Genomic DNA, 26,344 nt, shown 5'->3' with positions numbered 1-26,344 from the left:
TATACTCTGTTGCGAGTATGGAAGAAATATAGACATAAGTTAAATTATAAGATACCAATTTGGGCAATACCTAAACATGCAATAGAAAATATAAACGTTGGATTTAAACATGATGAGACTACATATAAGGAAATTTTAAGGATAGAAAGGAATGTATGGCAATTAAAGCCATATAATATTTTAAAAGAAGAAAAGATTGTACAAACTTGGTTCCAGTATGGGCAGTTACAGGCAAGATGGAAAGAGGATCAGAAACTTGGTATTTCGATAACTGATGAAAATTTGGTAAAACAAATTAGAGATCAAGGTCAAGCACATATAAGAAGGATATATAATGCACTGATAGAAATTGATTCAGAAATGGAACTTGTTAAAGATTGTATGATAAAGTGGGCCCAGAACTTTCAGGAGGTTATAACAATGGATACTTGGGAAAAGATTTGGGTCAGAAATGTAAAATTCACACAGGCTCAAAATTTAAGAGAGAATTTTTATAAAATGTTTTATAGATGGCATTTAGACCCTAAAAAGTTAGCAAGTATGTATCCGAACTGCCAGCCCAAATGTTGGAGGTGTGGTTGTGAGGATGCAACGTATTTTCATATATGGTGGACTTGTAAAAAAGTCAAAGCTTTTTGGATTAAAATTTGGTGGAATATGCAAAAGATATTTAAGAAAAAGATAAGGTTTTCTCCGCAGTTGTTTTTGTTGGGTATTATTACAGACTTTACTGTTATAGATACTAAATTGGTTTTGAATTTAATTACGGCAGCAATACTTTTAGTAGCGCAATATTGGAAAAAGGAGGAACTGCCGACTATAGAAGAATGGACTTTGAAAGTTTCCAATTTGGCGGAAATGGCAAAGATCTCAGCTTACTTGAAAGAACAATCACAACAGAGATATATTGTGGAATGGAGAAGATGGATTGAATATATTCAGAATAAATATGGGACTAAAAAGTTTCATTTAGCATTTGAATAAGTAGTGGTTTTATATTATTAGTTATTTGTTTTTTGTTAGTAATATAATTATGACTATGGAGAGTTAAAGCGCGATAGAATTTAATATTTTATTCTTGTTGTTACCATATTTTAACTTATGTTTGTAAGTCTACACCCTGTATTCAGCTCTGGGAAGTCGGGGAGGGGGGAGGGGAGGGGAGGGGAGGGTTGGGGAGAGGGGAGGGGGAGGAGGGAGTTTCTTTTTTCTATCTAAAAAATGTATTGTAAAACTTTTCAATAAAAAAAAAGAAGAGACTGGCCATCAACATGGCCGATCACTAAGCTGCTCCCTGCCGAAAGCCAAAAGCACCATCTAGCACAACGAAGCAATCTGGAGGACCTGGGTGAGATCTTTCCTTTTCTATCCCCCTAACTGCCTGCCTGTGGGATTTTTCTGAAAATTTTCTCCCCCCTCTTTTTGAGAAAACGGCTTTTGTATACCTGGGGGATCAACATCAAGCATTGAAGGAAAAAAAACCTAGCTGATTAAACAAAGAAACTAAATAATCTCATTCCTACTTATTAAAAAGCTCCTATTTTTGTGGGGATCTATTACCCTATCTTCTGTTTAAGATGTGAACTAAGGAAAAATAATAATTTAGATAATTATTACATAATTCAGGGCCCAACTCATGGAGGGGGTCACACACTTGACCTGGTTTTCCTATCTAGGCAGTGGTTTGATGATCTGGGAGGGGGTTTGCCAACTATTGTTCCCCTGTCATGTTCCGATCATTATCTCCTACGGCTTGTCTTCCAGTATGCTACCACCCGCTGCTGGGCTGCGGAACCGACCAGGTGGTTCTGTCCCAGGTGCCTAATGGACCCGGAACGGTTCCAGATGGCGCTTGGGTCTATACCTATCTCCTTCACTCACAGCCCGGCCGATGCCTTGGTGGATGCCTGGGAAAGGGCTGCTATTGAGGCGCTCGACTGTGTTGTACCCTTGCGACCCCTGTTCCAGCGCAGATCCTGTTGGGCCCCATGGGTTACTGTGGAGCTCTGGGAGATGAAGCATTGGAGACGGGGTCTAGAGAGCTGTTGGAGATCCAGCCGGTCTGAATCTGACCGATTGTGACTAAGATCCTTCATAAGGTCTTATCTCGTGGCGATGAGGACGGCGAAGTCTAATTACTTCACTGTCCTCATTGCGTCTGCAGAAAATCGCCCGGCCACCCTGTTTAAGGTGACTCACTCCCTCCTTAACCAGGAGGTGAGGGAGGAGCCCTTACAGGGGTGGGCCAAGGAGTTTAGTCATCATCTGGTGGACAAAATTGCTCAGATTCGGGCCGGTTTGGACTCTGGCTGGGCACAGTCTGACGTGGAGGAAACGAATGGTCTTGAGAGTGTTATCTGGACTGAGTTTGATCCTGTGACCCCTGATGAGGTGGACAGGATTATGAGGAGACTGAGCTCTACCACCTGTTTATTGGACCCGTGCCCCTCCTGGCTGGTTTATTCAGCTCGAGAGAAGACACGAGGCTGGTTCCAGGCAGTAATATCTGCTTCTTTGAGGGAGGGTATTTTCCCCACCTCCCTGAAGGAGGCAGTGGTGAGACCCCTTCTCAAGAAGCCTGCCCTGGATCCAGCGATTTTGAACAACTATCGTCCGGTCTCCAACCTTCGCTTTTTGGCGAAGATTGTTGAGAGTGTGGTAGCACATCAGCTTCCTCTGTTCCTGGATGAAACCGATTATCTTGACCCATGCCAATCGGGCTTCAGGCCTGGGTACAGCACAGAGACAACATTGGTTGCGCTGGTAAATTATCTCTGGCGGGCCCGGGACAGGGATTGTTCCTCTGTCCTCTCAGCAGCTTTCGATACCATCGACCATGGTATCTTGCTGTGATGACTCAGGGGACTGGGAGTGGAGGCCACTGTTTTACAGTGGTTCTCCTCCTACCTCCTGGGCCGTTCACAGTCGGTGTTGATGGGAGGGCAGAGATCCACCCCGAGGCCTCTCGTTTGTGGAGGAACTCCTCAGGGGTCGGATCTCTCTCCCCTCCTGTTCAACATCTATATGAAGCCGCTGGGTGAGATCATTTGTGGTATCGGGGTGGCGTATCATCAGTATACTGATGATACCCAACTTTTTCTTTCCACCCCAAACCAACCCAGTGATGCCCTCATCATGATGTCCCGTTGCCTGGAGGCGGTTCAGGTTTGGATGGGAAGAAACAGGCTTCAACTCAGTCTTGCCAAGTCTGAGTGGCTGTACATACCGGCATCTCGGGTGAATCATTTTTGTCCATCATTAACTATGGGGGATGAGGTATTACCCCACATTGATAGGGCTTGTAACTTGGGCGTTCTCCTGGATTCACGGCTCAGTTTGGAAGATCATATAGGAGCTGTGATCAGGGGGGCTTTTGCCCAGATTCGCCTAGTGCGCCAGTTGCAACCATATTTGGACTGAGATGCCCTACACACTCCCATTACTACTCACGCAGCTGCATTTTGCACCAGCTGAAGCCTCCGAGTGGTCCTCAAGGGCAGCCCCATGTAGAGAGCATTGCAGTAGTCATTGGCTTCCAATTCTCCTCTGGGTGAGATTCAAGGTGCTGGTGATGAACTATAAAGCCCTATAAAGTCCGGATTATCTCAGGGAGCAGCTGCTGCCAGCATCAGCCTCCCAGCGTCCTGTGCACTCCCACAGGAAGGGCCTCCTTAGGGTTCTGCTGGCTAGGGAATGCCGACAGATGGTTCCAAGGGGGAGGGCATTCTCTGTGGGCGCGCCTGCCCTATGGAATGAACTGCCGGTAGAACTTCAGACTGCCCCAGACCTTCGCTCGTTTCGCTGGGACCTTAAAACTTGGTTGTTTGATCTTGCTGGCCTGGACTGAGGGGTTTTTAATTTAATTTAAATTTTAATTTAACTTTAATTTTAATTATTTTAATTTTAATTTTAATTTGTTTAATTGTGGGCTAGTCTTATTTAATTCTATTTTAAAGTGTTCTTATTTGTATTGTTTTAACTCGCCCTGTAAACCACCCTGAATCCTTCGGGAATAGGGCGGTATATAAAATCAATGAAATAAATAAATAAATAAAAAGAATGGACTAATTATACAAAAGCTTTATATTAATTTGGTAAAAAAAGAACTTTACAACTTATTACTGACTCTTATTAAAATAGCCTCCATGGAAGACTTAGCTGTAAACACTAAAGAAATGGATGATTATATCCCACCACTTAACTACAAATTGATATTGGACACAATCTTGGCTATAACTGAACAAATTAAAGCCAAACTGCATGATAAACCTGATAACTCAAAGCCACCAAACCAAACTTTGACCTTAAATGATGACCTGACAACCCAAAAATAAATAGAAGTGGAAATCAATACTAAAATAGGAGACTTCAAAGAGTAGCAAATGCAGCCTATAGAGAACTTCGAAGTCCAAACTCCAACTTTAACTACAAAACTTACAATTCCAAAAACAACAATACCCCAAGAAAGCAACATTAAGAGCAAAGATATCAAAGGCCTCCAAATACAACATGTTGAGGATTCAGCTAATCAAATGATAACAACATTAGCTACTACTTACTACCTAACCCAGATGGAAATGGAACAAGAAAAAGATCAGACTGAATTAATGACAATTATATCACATCAAATATCAAAAACTGAGCTATTAAAGAAATACTTCAAGGATTATAAAGGCGACACTAGCTTGGCAAAACTGTTATTTGGATGGTCTCTGGGAATTCAAATAATAGGTGGAGGAAGAAAGGGAGACACAATGGAGAATTTAAAGGCATTAAGATGAACGCCTGATTGGCACAAAAAGAAGGCGAGAGTTAGATTTAAAGACTTAGATTTGTCTCTTTTTTGAGGGGATTTGTAAAGACAAAAAAAATTTCTTTTGATGGACTAAGGGGAATCTTAAAAAAAAAATAAACTGATTTCATATTTAGGTTCTAGATTTTTAAAAGAAAACAAAATTAAGCTTTTAGAATAAAACTCTGAATTATACAATAGAATTTAGAATCTTGTAATAGAAGATAGTATTTTATTAAGTGTTGAATGGTTAAGATAAAAAAATCTTTTTTAATAATTGGTGATGTGTTAAGATGAAAATTAGATTTTACTGTTAAATCATAAGAATGATTTGTAATGAACAATGTAAGTTTTGTAGACAAGAGAATTACTCTTTATTGAAATAGGGAATTGTAGGTTACCCAAAAAGTAAGCTCTTTTTTGTATATTATAGGCTACCTTAGAGTATTTTTATTGCAATTAGGTAAAACTTAAAAACAGGATTTTGATATGTATTAGTCTAACTATATTAAAAACTTTGTTAATTGACTAGCTCATAACTAGAAATGTATTAACTTAATTACTTTGACTATGTGAAAATTAAGGGAATCAGAGGGAATTTTTATTGATGCAACCTGAACTATCTACAAACAACTTGTTATTTGTTACTTTTGATTACCCAACCACCATATTGCTTCACAAATATATGTATACACCCCAACCCCTACCCTTAACCTTTCCGCTACCCTATTCCAAATCCCCATTTCCTTTCCTTCCTTTTTAACCCTATAAAACTAATAAAAAATTTCAAAAAAGAAAAAAAGAAATGCACTTATTTCAGAATGGGAAAAAATAAAAGCAATTTTTTTTATTAATATACTGGATGGCTTTCAACAATAAAAGCTTTCGCTTACCCAAATTTAATTAACTATGACAAAGTTGTGACTTATAAAGATATTTTAGACAATGAAGGAAAATTGAAAGACAGACAAGACCCACAAGAACAAGGTATTGATCTATCATGGTGGCCATATCTGCAAATTCAAACAAGATATGAAAAAGATGTTATAACAATGAGATTCTATAAGAAACAGACAGAATTTCATCATATACTGTTAAAAACAGATGAAAAGCTGATTAAGAAACTCTATAAATTTTTGTTAAACTTAAAGATGGAGGAGGAACAAGTTAAATGATAACATGGCCAAAGAACTTTGGATATCATATAGAATTAGAAGACTGGCAAAAGTTATGGGAAAGAAATGTAAAATTAACTAAAGCATACAAAGAAAATTTATTGTCAGAACCCACTCCAATCCACATCTTAGGAAAGAAAAACTCTTGGAGACAAGATTGTCCAAGCAGGAACTTTTACTAAAACATAGATGATAGTGGATATAATAGACAGGATCTGAAGCTGTTTCACAGCTTTTTCCCCTCGTGGGAAAAAGGAGAACCACTAGCACATTTACAACAATATTACTTCTTCCCCTTCACATTCCATCCGGAGATACAAACCAGAATTTCCCCCACCCCTTTTCTTGTTTGCTTGTAAATGAGATAGGGAGATTTCCTTTCATCGGCAAGAGCCAGAATTCTCCCCACACCCTTTCTTTGTTGTTCGAAGTTCAAAGGGAGAAGGTTTCTTCTATCAGTCTTTTGTGATGGCCACCAGGCAGGCTGAATAAATAAACATTGCATCTAAGGGAAAGAGAGGGGGCAAATAGCACCCCTGTCTTCTCTTTCCTCCTTGGAAATGGCAGAATCCAGTAAGGGGGGGGGGTGAGATTTAGGTTTGCACAGAGAGGGAGTTAGAAATGAAATATAAATGGATTCTGACATCCTGCCCTCCTTTTAAAAAAAAAGAAAGGTCTACCTGTAGAGGAAACAAAATATACATGTTAGCCTGGTTTGTTAGGATATTCTGTATGAAACTTCTTAAGCAACTTGGGTGCTCTAATGTGATGTTTATTGACCCCTCATTTTCTGAGGAGGGGAGGTGTTTCCAAGCTACTAAGTATTGAATTGCTCCATGGCAGACATGTCAAACACAAGGCCCGGGGGGCGGATCCGGCCCGCGAAGTGGTTTCATGCGGCCCGTGAAGCCATCCTGGAAACAGTGAGGGAACGGCCCCCACTGCCTTGGCCCTGGCCCAGAGACCCTCCTTCTGCCAGAGACCCTCAGATCTGTCCCACTCCTGCCCAGGCCCCCATAGGCACCCTTGATGCGAACAATGTAGAGCTGGCCATGCCCACCCAATAGGCCATACGCACTCTAGCCACGCCTACCCGGTGGGCCACGTCCACCCTGGCCATACCCACCCGGCCCCCTGAGGGCAACCGCAATGCTGATGCGGCCCTCAATGAAATTGAGTTTGACACCCCTGCTCCATGGTGTTTCCTAGAATCCAGGATTTCTTTTACCTCGAAGTGTTGTTCTCCTTCCACCATGATAGAAGGTGGTGGTGGTGGGGTTTTTGTTCATAGGGGTGACTGTTGTTCCCTTTTTAGTAAACTGCAGTGAAAAATTGGGTATTTTGCCTAAGATTTTTGGGTAATTCTAATTCTACTGTTATTGGGTTTATGATTCTTTTAATTGGAAAATGTCCAATATATTTTGGTCTGAGTTTTTTACAGGGCTGTAGGGATTTTAGGTATTTTGTGGATAAATACATCATCTCTCCTACCCCGGTGTGGGATCGACTCTCTTTTTGTCTGCCTGTGCTTTGTATGCTTGTCTAGCTTCATCTAAATCTTTCCTAATGATTGGCCAAGTGTTTTGCAATTGTGCAATCCATTCCTTCAGTGATGGGATTACCGGTTCATTTGGGGTTAGTTCTGGCATAGGGTTGAAACTTTGACCGATAGCTATTTGAAAAGGAGTGTAACCTGTGCTGGAGTGGACTGCATTATTATATGCCACTTCTGTGAAAGGGAGTAGTTCCATTCAATTTGTTTGCTTGAAATTAATAAAGCATCTTAAATATTGCTGAAGTACTGAGTTCAAATGTTCAGCCGATCCATCCATCTGAGGATGATGACTAGATGACAGTCCTTGGGTGCTTCCTAAAAGGGATAAAAATTCTTTCCAAAATGCCGACATAAATTACACCCTGTATCAGATATGATGCATTGTAGTGCCCCATGCAATCTGTAAATATGTTGCACGAAAAGTTTTGCTAATGCTTTTGCAATGGGGATCTTTTGGCAAGGGATGATGTGCACCTGTTTGGAAAACAAGTCCGTGACCATGCAGACTACAGTGTTCCCATTGCTTTCTGGTAATTCCACTATAAAATCCATGGCTATCTCTTTCCATGGGGCTGAGGGGTTCACCACTGGTTGTAACAGTCCTGATTACTTCCCATGCAGCCTCTTAGCCATCATGCACATTTGGCAGCTGGCCACGTAGCTATCTATGTCCTTTTTCATAGATGCCTACCAAAATTGCCTTTTAGGTAAGTGTAGGGTTTTTACAAACCCAAAATGTCTTGCTGATTTTGTATCATGGCACAACTGCATGAAATTGATCCTCTGGGTGGCAGGTATGTATAACTTCTCACCCACCCAGGGTAGTCCATCTTTGATTTTTGATTTTGATTGATTTTTCTGGAACCATCCATCAGTTTCCAAAGACTTTCGGAATTCTATTCCAGTTTGGCTATCCACCCGTGGCTTTATTTTAGCTTGGGTCCTGGTGATGACTGGTGCTGCCAGTTGTTGTTCGACCATAAGTGGTTTAGAGTCAGTGACCCATGTGCTGTTATATTGAGGCATGCGAGATAATGCATCTGCCAAGAAATTCTCTCCCCCCCCCCGTGTTTGAGAGTGAAATGGAATTGGTGAAAATGTTGGGACCAGCGGGCTTGCTTAGGAATGAGTTTCCTGGGTGTTTTTAGTGCTTCCAAATTTTTGTGGTCTGTCCAGACCTGGAACGGGATTTTATTTCCTTCAAGGAAATGGTGCTATGTAAGTAATGACCACCTCACAGCATACGCCTCCTTTTCAAAGACGGCCCAAAATTGTTCTCTCTCCATGAGTTTCCTGGATGTATAGGGACATGGTTGCAATGCCCCCTCATCATTTTCCTGTAATTATACAGCTCCCACTGCCACATCACTAGCATCCGCCTGTATTACAAAAGGTTTATCGGGATCTGGGTGTCTCAGTACAGGTTCGGCAGAAAAAAGTCTCTTTAGCCTCTCAAATGCTGCTTGACATTCCATTGTCCACTTCAGGAGCTGGCTGGGTTTCACTGGGGATCCCCCCCATCTTTTCCAACAAGTTTGTGAGGGGCAGGGCTATTTGGGCAAATGAAGGGATGAGTTGGTGGTAGAAGTTTGCAAACCCCAGGAAACGTTGCAATTGCTTCCTTGTGCGGGTGGTAGTGGTGGTGCCCATTCTAATACTGCCCTGACTGTTCATCCTGGTGGAATTCACATTTCGATAATTTTGCATATAGGTGAGCGGCCCGCTATTTTTTCAAAATTGCTCTGACTAGATTAATATGCTCCTCTTTGGTCTCAGTGAAGATAAGGATGTCATCTAGGTAAACCAGGACCCCCTTTTATAGGTGCTTTCTTAGCACTTCATTAATTAATTGCATAAAAACTGTGGGGGCCCCTTGCAGTCTAAATGGCAGGAGTTTGAACTGGTAGCAACCCATTGGGTAATTCAATGCAGTCTTCCATTCATCCCCTTCCTTAATCCTAAGGCGGTAGTATGCTTCTCTCAGCTCTAGTTTGTTAAAAATCCTTCCTTTCAATAGGTGGGATACCATATCCTCATTACGGGTGGGGGTACAGACTACATTCACTAATTGTGTTAAAGGCCCTATAATCCACCCACAAATGAAGAGTGCCATCCTTCTTCTCCCTGAACAGGACCAGGGCAGCCACTTTGGGTTTGGCAGCTCAATAAATCCCCTTTCTAGTTTTTTTTATGAATCTTTCCATCTCCGCTGTTTCTTTGGGTCTCATGGAGTACATCTTGGGCTTCGGGAATTTTGCCCAGGGTTTGAATTCTATAGCACAATCTGTGGGCCAGTGAGGGTAAAGCTCATCTGCCCATTCCTCACTGAAAACTTCAGCAAGGTCCCTGCATTCCTCCAGTATTTCTGGTAACCCCCTCTCTTCCCCCACTGATGCTGTCTCTCTCTTGGGGTTGGGGGGGTGCTTTGGGGATTTAAGCTCCTATGCTCCCCCTCCGGGAAGTTGAGTTCTTCTGTCCTCCAATTTACCCAGGGGTTCCATTTTTTCAGCCATTCCAGTCCTAAAATCATTGGGCATTCCATGCCTGGGGTCACTACAAATGTTATGTCTTCCTCATGGGTCCCCAGGGACAGGTGGACTGGTAAGGTGGCTAGGGTATTCTCTCCTGGGCCTTACGGTCAGCCAAAGGGTCCTCAAACCACCTCCTCAAGAATGACATGAACTGGTTGAAGTAGTTGAGTTCTGGGGCATTGGAGTCATGCAGGTTCATCACCCAGTCTGCAGCCGGTCCATCCAGGGTAGATTGCATGATGCGGATGTGGGCTTTGTCACTGTGGATGTCCTGTCCGTATTCTTCCATATAACTGAGGACTTAAATTAGGAAAACCCCCAAACGTGGTGGCTCCCCCCGAACTTCACTTCCAGGGGCGGTAATCTTTGAATGGATCAGTGTAAGTACCGCAGGCAGTTGTTGTGACTCAGGGCCAGCCTGTGGGTCCGGCAGCCGGCTCAGATGTCTCAGATGACTCAGATGAGGGGGAGGAGGAGTGTGTGGAAGACGAACCGGCTGATGATGGTTTGGAGGCTTCGCAGAGCCCTCAGCCGGGGCCCTCTTCTCAGCTGCGTGAGCCCGATAGTGCGGAGGATGATGACCCACAGCTGGCCCTGTTCAAGGACGCCCGACGCAGGAGGCAGTCGAGCAGGACCAAACAGAGAAAGGCTGTGGGACTCCTCGGGAGGAGGCACAGGGAGACCACGCCCTGAACTCTAAATAAAAGGAGTGTTTGGGGAGGGGCTGGTTGCTGAAAGCAACCCTTCTGTTTGAGGATTCAAGTTCCAGTGTTTTTGTTTCTTGTTCTGTATTTGAGTAATAAATCTTGGCAGACGCTTTCCAGCCTTAGACGCTCTCCAGTCTCTACTGTTTGAACAGGGGTTTGCCTTATTGCAAGGCCGGTAGCAGGCTGGTTCAGAACAGCAGTATTGCCCCCCATCCTGATCTCCATCTGCAGTTCAGTGGGAGGTGCGTGCTGCTGAGGTGGCAGCTCCTCATTCAGCAGACAGCTCTAGTGTTGCAGGTTCCAGATCCCACCCCCACTGTCTCTCCAGCTGCGGCCCCAGGTGCTGCTGCGGCTGCGGTATTCAGGTTTCTCCTCTCTTAGCAAGCTAAGGGTTTTCTTTATCAGGTCAATAGCTTTCTCTAGGATCTACTCTGCATGTGGTGCATAGCACCCGTCCTCTTCACTGACGTGCAGGGAGCTCTCCATCTCTTGCTTCCATTTGGGTTGGTGGCCGCCCTGCCTCAGGATCACTTTTCTCGATGCCTTTTCCCACTCACTTTTCCTTCCAATGCCCATCGACCACCACAATTTCTGGTCGTGCATATCCACCACCTCTTCCCTGTAGGAATATGACTCTTCAGCTTCTGATAGTTCATGGCGTTTCAGTCAGGGGGAAAGTTCCCTTTCCATGGGGATTTCCTCCTTCCTTGCCTTGTTCTTAAACATTATATTTTTTTGTAAAGTCCCCAGGTAAGGTTCTTCCTTCCAGGTTGACTCTTAATGTAGATCCTGTCTAATGTCAGAACCCACTCCAATCCACATCTTAGGAAAGAAAAACTCTTGGAGACAAGATTGTCCAAGCAGGAACTTTTACTAAAACATAGATGACAGTGGATATAATAGACAGGATCTGAAGCTGTTTCACAGATCGATACTTTTAAAGTGTCCCCGAGTAATAACCCCAACCCTCAGTCCATTTGGTCGGTCCCAGATCAGTCAAGTCTCAGGTGTCAAACCCCTTGTGGGAAAATGGAGAACCACGAGTATATTTGTAACATTATTACTTCCTCCCCTTCACATTCCATCCAGAGATACAAACCAGAATCCCCACAACCACCTTTTTTGTTTGTTTGTAAATCAGATAAGGAGAGGATTTCCTTTCATCGGCAAGAGCCAGAATTCTCCCCACCCCCTTTCTTTGTTGTTCGAAGTTCAGAGGGAGAGGGTTTCTTCCATCAGACTTTTGTGATGGCCACCAGGCAGGCTGAATAAAGAAACATTACATCTAAGGGAAAGAGAGGGGGCAATTAGCACCCCTGTCTTCTCTTTCCTCCTTGGGAATGGCAGAATCCAGTAAGGGGGGGTGAGATTTAGGTTTGCACAGAGAGGGAGTTAGAAATGAAATATAAATGGATTCTGACACTTATATAAAATGTTTTACAGATGACATATGACACCAGTGAGATTAGCAAAAATGTTTAAAAATACTTCAAACAAGTGTTGGAAATGCAAACAAAGACCAGGTACTTACTATCATATCTGGGGGACATGCCCGAAAACAAAGATTTTGTGTCAAAATACATTTATGGTTGGAGAAAATGACTAAAAAACAAATAGACTCTAAGCCAGAATTATTTTTGTTAGGAATAATAGGAGCAAATTATGAGAAAGATTGTATATATTTAATTTTACATGTACTAACTGCAGCAAGAAGTGTATTTGCCCAACATTGGAAAAATGAAAATTTACTAACTGAAGTAGCATTAATTAAGAAAATTTTAGAGTGGGCGGAAATGAACAGATTGACTTTAAACATAAAAGAAAAATAAGACTCAGTATAATTTAGAACATGGGATAATTTCTATCAATGGCTAGAAACATGAGTTAGAGAGAAAGGATTGTATTTGTAACCTTGAATATACATTAGTAAGAAGAAGACTATTGAGCGATTAATTAACATGTTTATGATAATTAACTATTATCTATTATTTCTTGTTAAATACATGAACCCAGACGTTATGCTGTTTGCCAAATATTGAGAATGTTATTTGGAAAAACACTAAACGCAACCCCAACCCTAATCCTAACCAGAACCTAAATCCCAATCTCAATCATGATCCCACCTCATCCCTAACCCTATAAAAACTAATACAATTTATACAAAATAAATAAATAAATTAGAACACTTTGGGATGCCTCTAAATTTCAATAGTGCACTTTGGGAGCCATGATGGTACAGTGGTTAGAATACAATATTGCAGGCTGACTCTGTTCACTGCCAGGAGTTCGTTCCTGACTGGCTGAAGTTGACTCAGCCTTCCATCCTTCCAAGGTCAGTAAAATGTGGACCCAGATTGTTGGAGGCAATATGCTGATTCTGTAAACCACTTATAGAGAAGCACTATGAAGCAGCATATAAATCTAAATGCTATTGCTATTGGGATGCCACTAAATTTCAATAGTTGATGGCTCCAGAGCCACAACAAACTTTCGGGGGGCTGCATACCATACCGTAGGCTACATGACTTCTCCTGTCCTAAATTCTCTCAAAGAAAATGTAGTCAACCGAAACTTTCAAGCTCTGCAACTCAGTTTTATATCGTACCAATCAATAGTTTTCCCCATTAAGTAATTTATAGGACACAAGGTGGGGGGTAGGTCATGTGATTGCAAAACATGAACTTAATTAGGTTAATTAAATACCTACACATATTAAGCTATGTGTAGGCTAGCAGTTTGGCGGGTCGAATCCTGAGTGCCGCGTAACAGAGTGAGCGCCTGTTACTCGTCCCAGCTTCTGCCAACCTAGCAGTTCGAAAGCACGTAAAAATGCAAGTAGGAACATAGGGACCACTACGGTGGGAACGTAACAGCATTCTGTGCGCCTTTGGTGTCTAGTCATGCTGGCCACATGACCACGGACACATCCTCGGACAAGCGCTGGCTCTTCGCCTTTGAAACGGAGATGAGCACCGGCCCCTAGAGTCGGAAACGACTAGCACGCATGTGCGGGGGAACCTTTACCTTTACCTTTTAGGCTAGCAGACTGTAAAAATAACAGCTTTGTTTTCTGGAGGTGTAAATGTGTAGCTTAACCTGCTGCTGTAAATTCTATTTGCTCAGTTTACGGTACAATATACTGTGTGAACTGAGAACATTAATAATTATCAGGTTCACTCACCTAACCTACAAAGGTACTTTTTTCTATTTTTTGACAATCATGAGGTGGGATAACATGAAAACCCATCTCCTGAGGCCAGGCAAAAGATAATTTCTCAAGTCACCACCACAGTCCGTGCCTCTGATGGGCGCAGCCGCTATCTCGAGTGGCTCTCTGCACAGCCAATCAGCGTAACTCTATGGCTTCTGCCTTCACTTTTCCTGTTTCCAGTCTTGCCCTCCTTCAGCAGTAGCAAGTCCCTGTGGGGCAATGGAGGCTGTACTCTGTATTTCGGTGAAGGTGAATGAGTTGGAGCCCATGGAAATGGAAGAGGGTGAGCTGTTGATTCAGACTGGAGTCCCCGCTAAGCCCTCGCCTTTGCTATGGCATCAGCAGAGGAACTAGCCGTGCTAGTGGGGTGCTTGCTGAGGCAGCTACTGCCGGTAATGGAGCTGGGGAAATGGCCCGGGGGGGGGAGCTGCCAATGCTGCTGCCATGAGGCGAAGCCAGTGGGGGAAGAGGGATCGGACCCTCATGTCCCGCTTCCCAGTATCCTGCCACAGCCTTTCACACCACCCCACTGGTGCTGCGGCATGATGCCACATTCCTGTGATGTGGCAGCATTGCCAAAATCGGCCACAGCACCAGTGGGGTGGCCTGAGGGGCTGTGGCAGGACACCATGATGTGGTGCACATGGGTCCTTCCGCCAGTGGCTTTGCCTTGTGGCAGCAGCACTGGCAGCTGCCCCCCAACCTGACCCATTTCTTTGGCTCTGTTACTGGCAGCAGCTCCCTCAGCAGCCTCTTACACCGCCCCACTGGTGCTGCGGTCGATTTCGGCAAGACCACCATATCACGTTGATGTGGCATCATGCCGCATCGGTGGGGCAGCATGAGAGGCTAAGGCAGATACCAGAAAGCAGGGTACGTGGGTCTGATGCCCTTTCCCCCACTGGCTTTGCCTTGTGGCAGCAGAACTGGCAGCTCCCCCCCCAACCCATCCCATTTCCCCAGCTCTGTTACCTGCAGGATCTCCCTTGAGTGGTGCTCTGCACAGCTGGTCAATGTATCTACATGGCTACTGCTTTCACTTTTTCTGTTTCTGGTCTCACTCTCCTTCTGCAGTAGCAGGGCTTGTGTGGCAATGATGGTTGATTGGAGGCTCCATATTCCAGTGAAGGTGACTGAGCCGGAGCTGGACTGAGCCGGAGCCTATGGAAGTAGATTGGAGCCCTGGCTACCCCCCTCACCTCTGCTACATTATCAGTAGAGGAACTAGCCATGCCAGTGGGGTGCTCATTGAGGGAGCTGCTGCTGGTAACAGAGCTGGGAAAACAGCCCTGGAAACCAGCCCAGTGGTGCTCAGGCTGATTTCAGTATACCACAGCATCATGGGGATGTGGCATCATGCCGCAGCACCAGTAGGGTGGTGTGAGAGGCTGCGGCAGGATACCGGGAAGCGGGGCATGTGGATCCGATTCCCCTTTCCCCATTGGCTTCTCCTCATGGGAGTGGCACTGGCAGCTCCCTCCCACCCAGTCTGTTTCCCTGGCTTCATTACTAGCAGCAGCTGCCTCAGCGAGCACCCCACCGGCATGGCTAGTTCCTCTACTGATAATGTAGCAGAGGTGAGGGGGTAGCAGAACTCCAGTCTGAAGCAAGAGATCACCCTCTTCCACTTCCATGGGCTCTGGCTCATTCACCTTCACCAAAATACGGAAGCCCTGTATAGCCGCCATTGCCCCACAGGCCTCGCTACCACCAAAGGAGGGCGAGACCGGAAACAGGAAAAGTGAAGGCTGAAGCCATAGAGATAGGTTGATCGGCTGTACAGGTTAGGTGAACCTGATAATTATTAATATTCTCAATTTGCACAATCGGGGTGGGGATGGGGGTTCTGCCACGGATCAACCTTTTCCCCGAGCTCAAAAAAAATTAGGTACCAAACCGGTGTGAACCAGCTGAATCCCACCACTGCATGTAATACTTTGATTCCGAAAAGCATTAGGGTATGAGAGGAGACTTAGCAGCTGTATTCAACTCTTCAAACACGCTGTGTACTTCCTTGATCTATCAAGTATCTTTGATTTTCACAATAAAGCAAGTGTGCCTTTTTTTCCAGGGAAAAACAATGTGGCTTTCCATGTACACATAGGCAGAAACAGCTAGGCACAGCTTTCTAACTAGCCATGTGAGTCTTCAATGTATGTCTATCTATTGTCTGTAAAAGTGAAGGCATAGCAGCTAAAAAGAAAGGGGATTGTCAAGGAAGGAAAGGCTAGCCAAGCCTATATTTTGTATGACTGCATCCTATAATACATTTTCTATTGGTTCTTAATATAAATTGACCTGTTTTGGGAGATTTCACATACCCAAATGTATATAACTATGCAATATCCTTCCATTTATGACTTATTATTAACCACTTTTCATTCCTGTGGTTGTTATTATTCCAAAATTTAGGGTGTAAAAGCTACAATGTTTGGCACTACTCAAAATTGCTTCTACTTTATTTCCTTACCATTCATTAATTTTTAAAAAAACATGACACTTTCTAGAAAATGATCAAAAACACATAAGTCAAAATGGAAACAATCATGTGAATGTAGGAGGAAAAAATGTGTATTATTGTCGGTGATATCACTGGCAATATTTAATCACATTCTAAGATATGCAACCATTTTATTTACAGCTAAAATATGTTCCATAGAAACTATTGTGTGAACTAAAGGGAAAATTACCATTATCCTAGGTTTCTCTATCCACAATGCAGCTGAAATCATACATCATGCTTGATAGTTTTAACCATTGTTTAAGATTAATTCCTAATGCATTGTTATTAGAATGCACAAATCATTGTCTATTGTAAATCGCAATGTTGTACTCATTGTAAATAAAAACCAAGCAAAATACATTATGGCTTAATACACTATGTGAACATCCCTATCTTTACGAAATCTATTAGTTTATTAGATCCATTAGTTAACACTTTTGTGATCTCCAGTACAGTGAGTAAGAATTTTCTGTATCCACATAGCAATTGAACCAGTGAGTTAGAGCCAGATTAAAAGCATTCAACACCAACAACATGAACTACACGTGGTACTATATGAACTTCAAGATTCAGTGTTAAAAAGTCAAAATGACTTTGTTATCCAGGTAAACGCAAGAACTGATGAAGCTGTACATTTCTGCATTTTTTATTAAAAAGGAAGTGCTACCTGATTGGTCGATTCTCTTTACTATCAAAAAGTGAGAAGATAATTTCTAGATCTTCTCCTAGATTGGAACACATCAGACTCTTCATCTGCACAAAGAGATGGTGGCTGCTTGCTGGGACTGGTGTGTCTTTTTTGCGATGACGATACTCCATCTAAGTATAGAGTACCATACAAAAATCAAACCAGTTTATGCTTATTTTAATTCATGAAATATAAACATACAGAAAGGCATTTTCTTGCTCATCACTTTATTTTTGTCAACCACTTGTGATTGTTTAAATCAAACATTTGAAGTTGTTCATCTTTCTTGTGAGGCAATACTAGACAACATTTTATTTCTAGATTTATTAGCCAATCATTATTTCAGATAAACACAAAGGTAACTTTTTCACACATTCATTACAATTTTAGCATCCTTTCCTTAGGGGTTGATTTAACAGTTTTCTTTCTGCATGGCAATCTTGTAAATTAGGGGAGGGGGGAGGGAAGGAGGGAGGGAGGGGGAGGAGAGAGAGAGGTCAAAGGCTGTTTGGGAATTATGGGATTATAGTCAAAGAAGCTAAGGAATTATTAAAGAGGCTATTTAAAAAAATTATGTTAAAACATCATTAACTTCACTATTTGGGAGATATCGGTCCAGTGTTCCTTCTACTTATACTAAGTACAATGCATGTTTACTAATGTTTTTATTACACAAGTAAAATACTAGTCTTATTCTTCTGATTGGTGGCAGAACTGAGTATTGGAAACCTATTATTATTTTTAAGTAATTCAAGTTTTTCTAACAATAGTACACAGCTTGACTATGTATTTGCTTTTTCTGCTGTACACCAAGGCTATCCAAGTATACCATACAATTGGCTGTAAAAGTAAATTCATGAGAGAACATTTATCTACACAAATTTCATGGTAAATTTAGAGATCTGGAAAAAAAAATCAGCATAAATGTATGGATTAAGAGTCACTATATGTTATTGCTGTAATCCAGGGTTTCAAAATCCTTACAAATTATCCTTGCAACACAGCAGCATCCACCCATGAGTGGAAGAGTTTGTCATATGCATTCAAAATTCATGCACATTCTTCGTCTATTTCCTTCGCTTGTATTTCCAAGCTGTGGTCAAAATAACTCCAAAGTCATTGGATTGGGCAAAAAATAAATTAGATAAATTTAGAAAAATCTCCTAGAATATATATATATTGATAAGAAACATCAAGAGAAAAAAAATAGCACGGGTCCCAAATGCTGAATCCCAGTTTATTGACTGAGTTGCATCTTCAATGATGGAAATTTCAATGAGCTTAACAGAATTGAAATAAAGTGAGTTATTTGCTTACCAATCTGTACAATTCTGTAATACTGATTTCCTCTGGATCCACCATTGCATATTCCTTTCTTGGAACCAAATCTAACCCTAGCTGTCTGTAAATGTATACAAAAAGACTAGTTAGAACAGTTTAAAATCATTAGTTAAAATCTATAGAAAGCACACAGCGTTTAAATCTGAAATAATCTGTCATTGTTGTTACCATTATCCCTGAAGGAAAAATATGCAATGTACCATTTGCTGCAAATTACAGATAATAAAAAGCAGTATTAATAGAACATATTTCTGCAATTTCTATTGCATGGTTTTATTCTTTATTCACTCTCTACCTACTATCTAACTTTTAAAATTATGTACTAAAAACCAGTAAAGCAAATAACTCACATTTTTGACAACAGAGCCCAGGAAAAGAACATCTCAGAAAAGCAAAGCAAAAATCAAAATAAAACTCAGAATTAAAATAAAGAGCTGTTTTTAACTAAAGCCCTCAACCCTCTCACTTTCCAATATTCATAAAGGTTGTGCAAAAGTTAAAAAAACGACTAGTTTGCAACCTTTGGGAACAACTGCATCTTCTATCTATCTATCTATCTATCTATCTATCTATCTATCTATCTATCTATCTATCTATCTATCATCTATGTATCCATCTATCTATCTATCTATCTATGCAAGATATATTTATATCTTCTGTAACTCTCTACATCTATCTACATCTTTCATATATATATGAAAAGGGAAACAAATCAGCTGTGTACAAAGACACATTTGGGACAGAGAGATTTGGAAGAATATGCAGTTGTTCCCAAATATCTTTCTGTGTGTCTCTGTGTGTGTGTGTGTGTGTGTGTGTACACAGCTGATTTGTTTCCCTTTTTTCCTACCGTGTTTCCCTGAAAATAAGACCCGGTCTTCTTTTTTCTTCCTCCAAAAGAGGCACCAGGTCTTATTTTCAGAGGGTGTCCTTTCCACTCACCTCATGGCAGCGGCACCAACAGCCCCACCCAGCCGGCCCACTTATTCTGCAGCTGAAGGAGCAGCTTCATTCTGCAGCTAAGAATAGAGCTCTGGCCTATATTTTGCAGCCAGAGGCCTTTCCGGAAGGCCTCTGCAGCTGAGAACTGAGCTATGGATTCAAACTATAGCTCAGTTCTCAGCTGCAGAGGCCTTCCGGAAAGGCCTCTGACTGTGAAATGCAGCCCGGGGGATGCTGCAGAAGAGGAGAGGCAGGTTTTGATTCATGGGAGGCCTGGTAAGTAGGTGTGGAGTACATGGGACAGCTTGCCCTAGCTTGATTTTTAGGCATGGACCTCACCCCAAAATTAGGGCTTATTTTGGGGGTAGGACTTATATTAATCCCACCCCGAAAAATCAAGCTAGGCCTTATTTTCGGGGTAGGTCTTATTTTAGGGGAAACACAGTAGCTAGTTGATCTTGGCTGGTCTCAAACAGCTAAACAGGGTTGAACATTGGGTGAAAGATCATCAGATAATCCCAGAGCTGTGGGCTAGACTGCAAATTTTTAAAAAAAATTGGAAGAAGTCAATGATAATATTTCTGGATTGCATACTTCTGAAATATTTATTCATATGATATGGCTCATTTTCTAAGGTCTGTCTATTTATGTTTCAGGAAGCATGCATCAAAGAGACATAAAATAAAGTCCTAATATACTTGGCACTTTTGAAGAATGAGCCAAAAGAGCCAAACATCCACCACCTTACCACTGGAATGTAGCTGTTAAAAGGAAATGAAAGCACCAAAATGTTTTCTAGTTAGCTCTTTTTACAAATAATATCAACTATGAGAAACCCACTGTTTTTTATTTTTTCTGAAGCTTCATCTCTATTCTATAGATGTGCTAGTGAATCTTTCAAACTCAGCAAGGTAGTGTCAAGAAAGCAGGAGCTATGCCTAGCAGCATTCAAAATATATTCAACAAAATATTGTTCTATGAATTCTTCATTTTTCAAAACCTTTAACAGCATTATGTATTCAGTAATAAGCAAAGAAGACTTTGACATGGCATTCATTTAGTAAGCATAAACATATGAAGAAATATACCTATCTATCATAAAACTTCTAACAATGGGTTGAAATGGGTTGATTTACTCAACATTTTCAAAAAAATATTCAGGTAACAGCAAAGATAGAGATTACTTGAATGTTTTATGCCAGTGGGTACTTTTCTTACTTTGTAAGTTTTTCTGACTTTATCTGAATAGAAACTCATTAGTGCAGCAGAACAAATCAAATTTAGATGCAATATCAGCCAAAGGCAATAAAAGTACTAACAATATTTATTTTTGAAAATTAAATAGCAAGTTTAATAGGCAGCTTTAATAGAGTGTTCATCTAGGGATACCTAAGGAGCATTTTGCCCTTGGCGCAATCCCATATCATAAGTAGTCCTTGACTTACAAACCCAATTGGGACCAGAATCTTGGGTGTTGAGCGAAGTGATCATTAATTGAAATGTGATTCAATGGCCGCAATCCTGGTTGTCATCATTAAGCAGACAGAATGAAATAGCTCCATGCTGAGTTAAGCTCTCCTCTGTGCACAGAAAGAAACTGTTCCATCAGGCTTTAGGATTGGAGCTCGGATCTTGAGGATCTCAGCAATGTTTCTCCACTCTCCAGGAGAAGTTTGTCTCTCCTCAGTGCATTGAAAAGAACTGCTCTGGTGGACCGCAAGAATAGAGGTTGGATCTTCAGGATATGAGCTCCATTTCTCCACCCCAGAGACAAGAAAGAGTCATTTCAGCAGGCCATAGTAATTTGCAAACTTCCCTCTGGATTAACTTTCTGGGGAGACTGCAAATGGTCATCACATGATGAGCACTCAGATAACAATTATGTGACAGGGGAGGGGGGACACAGCACATTTTTTGATGGCTGAGCAGGAGAGCTTTATGGTCCATAAAGTATCTTTCAGAGGTCACTGTAATTTTGAATGGTTGTTAAACATTCAGTCGTTAAGTCGAAGACAACCTTTTATTCAGAGTATATGCAAACATATACTGTATTCTCACATTTTTTATAGAACAGATATGATGAACTTTCAGGATTTCCTTGTCCAGTATCAATGTGGTGGGAAAGATCTACTTGGTCAGCTCGTACAATCTGTCTGGAACATCGAAACCATAATACATGTTCTGTACCAGCCTGCTACCGGCCCTGCAGAAAAGGCAACCCCTTTATAAACGGCAAGAGGCTGGAATGACGTCTGCCAAATTTATTACTACAAAAAACAAACAAGACACGAACCAAGATACAGGAGCTTTGAAACACTATCTGAGCGGTTGCTTTCAGCAAACCAGCCCTCCCCAAACATTCCCTTTATAAAGAGTTCAGGGCGTGGCCTCTCTCTGCCTCCTTCCGAGAAGCCCCACAGCCTTCCTCTGTTTACTCCTACTTGACTGCCTCCTGCGTCGGGCGTCCTTGAACAGGACCAGCTGTGGGTCATCTTCATCCACACTGTCAGGCTCACACAGCTGGGTCTCCATGGTGACCAAGTGGGAGGGGCCTGCCTGAGGGCTATCATCAGCAAGATCTTCAACCCCCTCAGCAAGGTCTTCAACACCCCCCTCCTCCTCTGATTCGTCCGACCCAACTGCCGAACCCACAGGCTGACCCTGAATCACAACAATATAGTGCCATCCTGTTATTGAACAAAGAAGGCTATAAATTCAGGAAATTGGCAGCAAAGAACTATAGAACTTTTCTTATCATTTGTTTTTGCCTGCAGCCTTCACAAGAAGACAGACTTCTGTTCTCCTACAGAATTGTCTCAAATAGACAGAGGATTGGTACTGGCCCTTTGGAAAGTACAGAACTGTCTTGCACTTAAACAAGAGGTTTTATTAGAAATTGTTTGTTTATTGAGTATAAACAGCCTAAGGCAGTGGTGGTGAACCTTTTAGAGACTGAGTGCCCAAGCTGCAACCCAAAACCCACTTATGCATTGCCGGGTGCCAGGTGGGTGTGGCCCACTGAGTGGGCGTGGCTATGGTAGTCATGGCAGCATGGGTGGGCATGGCCACCTCGATGTTGCTCCTGAGGAGGGATGCCTGTGGGGGCTGGGCAGGGTTGGGGGAGATCCAGGGGGTCTCTGGCGGGTGGGACAGTGGGCAGGAGGCTCCTCATCTTGTTTTGGCAATAAGCCAATCAGATCACAATAGGATTCAATTATTGTCATGTATGGAAGCTGAGAGGAGGACATTTGTCAGTGTGTTATGTGATCACTATGAAGTTAGTTGTGTTTTTTGTGTTCTTTCATTGAGTTTGTAAAATGTAAAAAAATTAAAGTAATGGTGCAGAGAGTTGACTGGTTGCTCAGAAAGCGATGTAAAATAGTATTATTAAGTGAACAAGGCTACAGTTATAAAGAAATTACAAGAAAAATTGGTGGAAACTTAACCAAAGGTGACATTTCTACTGTACACTTTTCCCAAAAGGTTTCCACAATTTTGGCGACTACTGTATGAGGGGGGAATTAAACAATGAAAGCACAGTGTCTTGGATTTTACAGGATGTTGGAAAAGTACTCATTCATTTTACCAGATGCTGAAAATAACAGAAATCTGAAGCTGAATGCCTGTACTAGCAGATGCAACTGATATAAAATCTGGACGAAGAATGGTCAATAAAGCATTCTTGGTTGTCTATTTTATCTTTCCTAATAAGTTGTAACCAAGTTCCTCACTTAACTTTGCAAAACCTGTGGGTTCCACGCCATTCCACATACCTGCAAGAACTCAGGGCTTTTCCAGTCGCCTAGCAAGGTGTTAAAACCGTGATGACCCACCCCCCCAAAACAGGAAAAAAAGTGATAAAGTACACTAGTCCCTGACTTACAACAGTGACTGTTTGAAGTTACAAAGGCTTATGACCATTTTTCACTTATGACCATTGCAGAAATCCCCAGGGGCCATGTCCCTCTCTCCTTCTCATTCCCATCTCCTTTCTTCCTTCCCCCTCCCCTCCTTCCTTGCCTGCCACCCTTTCTCATTCCCATCTCCTTCCTTCCTTCTCATTGTCTCTTCCTTCCTTCTTCCCTCCCATTGTCCCTTCCTTTCTTCCTTCCTCCCTCCCATTGTCCCTTCCTTCCTTCCTTCCTTCCTTCCTTCCTTCCTTCCTTCCTTCCTTCCTTCCTTCCTTCCTTCCTTCCTTCCTTCCCTCCCCCTCTGTGCCCAGGAAGTGTGAATGAAGGAAGCAGAAAGAGCTTGGAGCAAAGGGGGGAGGGGCGGGAAGTGTGAATGAATACTTTCTGCTCTGTACATCCCCCCCCCAGCTCCAAGCTCTCTCTTTGGTTCCCTCCAGGCTCTTTCTCCTCCATGCATTTGCACATTCCCCCGTTTGCTCCAAGCTCTTCCATTCCCTCCAGGCTCTTTCTCCTCCTTATATTCGCACATTTCCCCCATTCGCTCCAAGCTCTCTCTTCTGTTCTCTCCAGGTTCTTTCTCCTATGGGGGGAGGGTGAGCATTGGGCCACAGAACCCAGATGGCCAGCAGCGACAAGGGGAAGCCGGGCCATCTCCTCGCCAGCACCCGGTGGCCATCCGGGGGTTCCAGGCATGGCCCACAGTGCGGTGAGTAGCCGCCTGCCATGGCAGGGGGAGGGAAGATTGTTGCCCCAAGCTGCTGGACAGATCACCATGCTGCCGCTGTTCCCCCCATCTGCCACATGAATCTCCTTTCCCCCACCGCCATTTCCCCCCATACGAATTGTAGTGCCACTGCTGCTGTTCTCCCCCACTGCATGGATCTCCTTGCTGCCACCCCCATCACTGTTTCTTTACCCCACATGGATCGTCATGCCACTGCCACCATTTTCTCACCCCCACCCCCTGCATGGATTGCCCTGCCTTCCTTCCCGAGCTCGAATCCACGGCCATGGGGCGATTTTGCAGCACCCCAGCGGCCCCATCCGAGCTCCAGAGGCTTATAAAAGGCCTCTGCCACCTGGATTAGCCACTGGGGGGCCCCTGCAAAATCACTCTGCAGTGTTACCTGGACTCATGCTGGCAGCTGTTTCCACCATCCAGCCATGATCCACCTAGCTCTTGCACCTGCTCCAACTCAAGAGTGCAGAGATAGAGAAAGAGAGCGCAAGCGCATGTGGAGAAGCGGAAGGGAGGAGCCTGGCCCTGCCTCCTTCCGGGGTGATGGTGTGCATGCCCACAGGGACGGCTCCACGTGCCACCTGTGGCACGCATGCCATAGGTTCGCCACCCCTGGCCTAAGGACATCAATAAAGTTTTTTTAAACCTTCCTGAAAAGCTGCTTATTCTTTATGTTACAGCCCACTTGGAACAAGCTATCACCACATAGCAAAATCCACTACTTTTTTGTCATCTTGCCATAAACATTAAAATAGCAATGAATGGCAACCAATGTAACAGTTTTATCAATTGACTCGTACTCACTCATTGCCCCAATCCAAGCGAGCAGTAATGTGTCTTTTGACATCCTTCATCTGATCATGGGTCAGATGGCCCACCAGCACCTGCCGTCGCAGATCTAGGATTTCATTCATTATGTGCCACAGTCGGTGAAATAGATCACCTTCATTTCTCTGTCAAATACAGAAGCTAATTTTCAGATTATCAAAATCATGTAGCTTATTCAAATCTGTTGATGTTCTAGAACCATAATCCAGGAAAAGATAAAATAAACCATGTTTATTGAGATGGAAATAGTCAAACTAAGTGTCAAGGTTCCCACTGATGAACCTAACCAAGCAAGCACCTCCAAGACAATCCAATCTCTTAATGCAAAACTTAATTATTGAGTACATCATTTTAGCACGATTGCAAGCAAAACCAGCTCTAGCAAACCCCTCCCGATCCATACAGTATAGTAAAGGTGTAAAATTCCTCCTCCTCCCTTTTAGTCCAGTCACATTGCCCAATTAAGTATTAAAATATTGTTATGAGAAAGTGTCTCCGAGTTTGGCCAGACACCTGGTGAACTCTCCTTGGTTCTCATGGTCTGACTTCTTGATCTCTGGAGCCGGCATTCCATTCCCCTTCTCACCCCCCAGGTTATTGGCAAGCTGAGAAGCAATCATTGTTACAACAGCAAAACACGCTTCTAACTTGACAGGTGGACCCGCTAAAACCTGGAAAGAACCCAAAAGATAGGAAACACATATTAAGGCCATTCCTATCGCTCTATTCCCTACTTAAGGGGGCTCTGGTTTCTGAGGGTATTTTGCATGAAATTTATTTATCAGGTGCTCTACTCTGATGTTGTGAGGTATGATCCATCTTGCTTCTGCTATCGGACCTCCACTGCACTAGGTATTGTAGTTTCCCCTTGTGGAACCTAGAGTCTAAGATCTGTTTGACCTAGTAATGTCTTTTGCCCTTCTTTATTATTGGACCGGGGGCTTCCTTTTCCACTGGTCTAGTCTAGATCTCTGGGGCAGTTTCAGTAAGCTGCGGTGAAATACTGGGTGCACTTTACCCAATATTCTGGGCAGTTTTATTTTTATTTTTATTGCATTTATATCCCGCCCTTCTCCGAAGACTCAGGGCGGCTTACAAGCTTAGCAGTAGCCTTCATTCCATGTATATGCCTGCTTATTAGGGCTTTCACACACACCCCAAGCGGCATTATTACAAAGTCAGCTTAATTGCCCCCAACAATCTGGGTCCTCATTTTACCTACCTCGGAAGGATGGAAGGCTGAGTCAACCTTGAGCCTGGTGGGATGCGAACCTGCAATAATTGCAGGCAGCTGGTGTTACTTAAGGAGGCGTTAGCCCACTGCTCCACCAAGGCTCTTTAGTCCTACCATAACTGGGTTGATTTTCATGATGGGGAAAGGCCCTATGGATTTAGGATCTAGTTTCTTGCAGGGCTGCCTC

At 42.9% G+C, this 26,344-nt stretch overlaps 1 protein-coding gene across 1 annotated transcript in view; it reads right to left on the bottom strand.

Annotated features, from left to right (window-relative positions):
- Nucleotides 1-24,895: 24,895 nt before the first annotated feature.
- The window catches only part of LOC310642662 (dedicator of cytokinesis protein 4-like), a gene marked incomplete at its 3' end in the record, with an annotated part of 101,524 nt that continues 100,075 nt past the window's right edge, over nt 24,896-26,344 (bottom strand). Inside the window, exon 6 of the mRNA XM_083366548.1 lies at nt 24,896-25,048. Coding sequence (XP_083222674.1) covers nt 24,896-25,048 — 153 coding nt within the window. The remainder of the gene's footprint in view (nt 25,049-26,344) is intronic.

Source organism: Vipera ursinii (genome assembly GCF_947247035.1).
Source record: "Vipera ursinii genome assembly, chromosome: 6".
Lineage (NCBI taxonomy): Eukaryota > Metazoa > Chordata > Lepidosauria > Squamata > Viperidae > Vipera > Vipera ursinii.
This window is presented reverse-complemented; position numbering and strand designations above follow the sequence as displayed.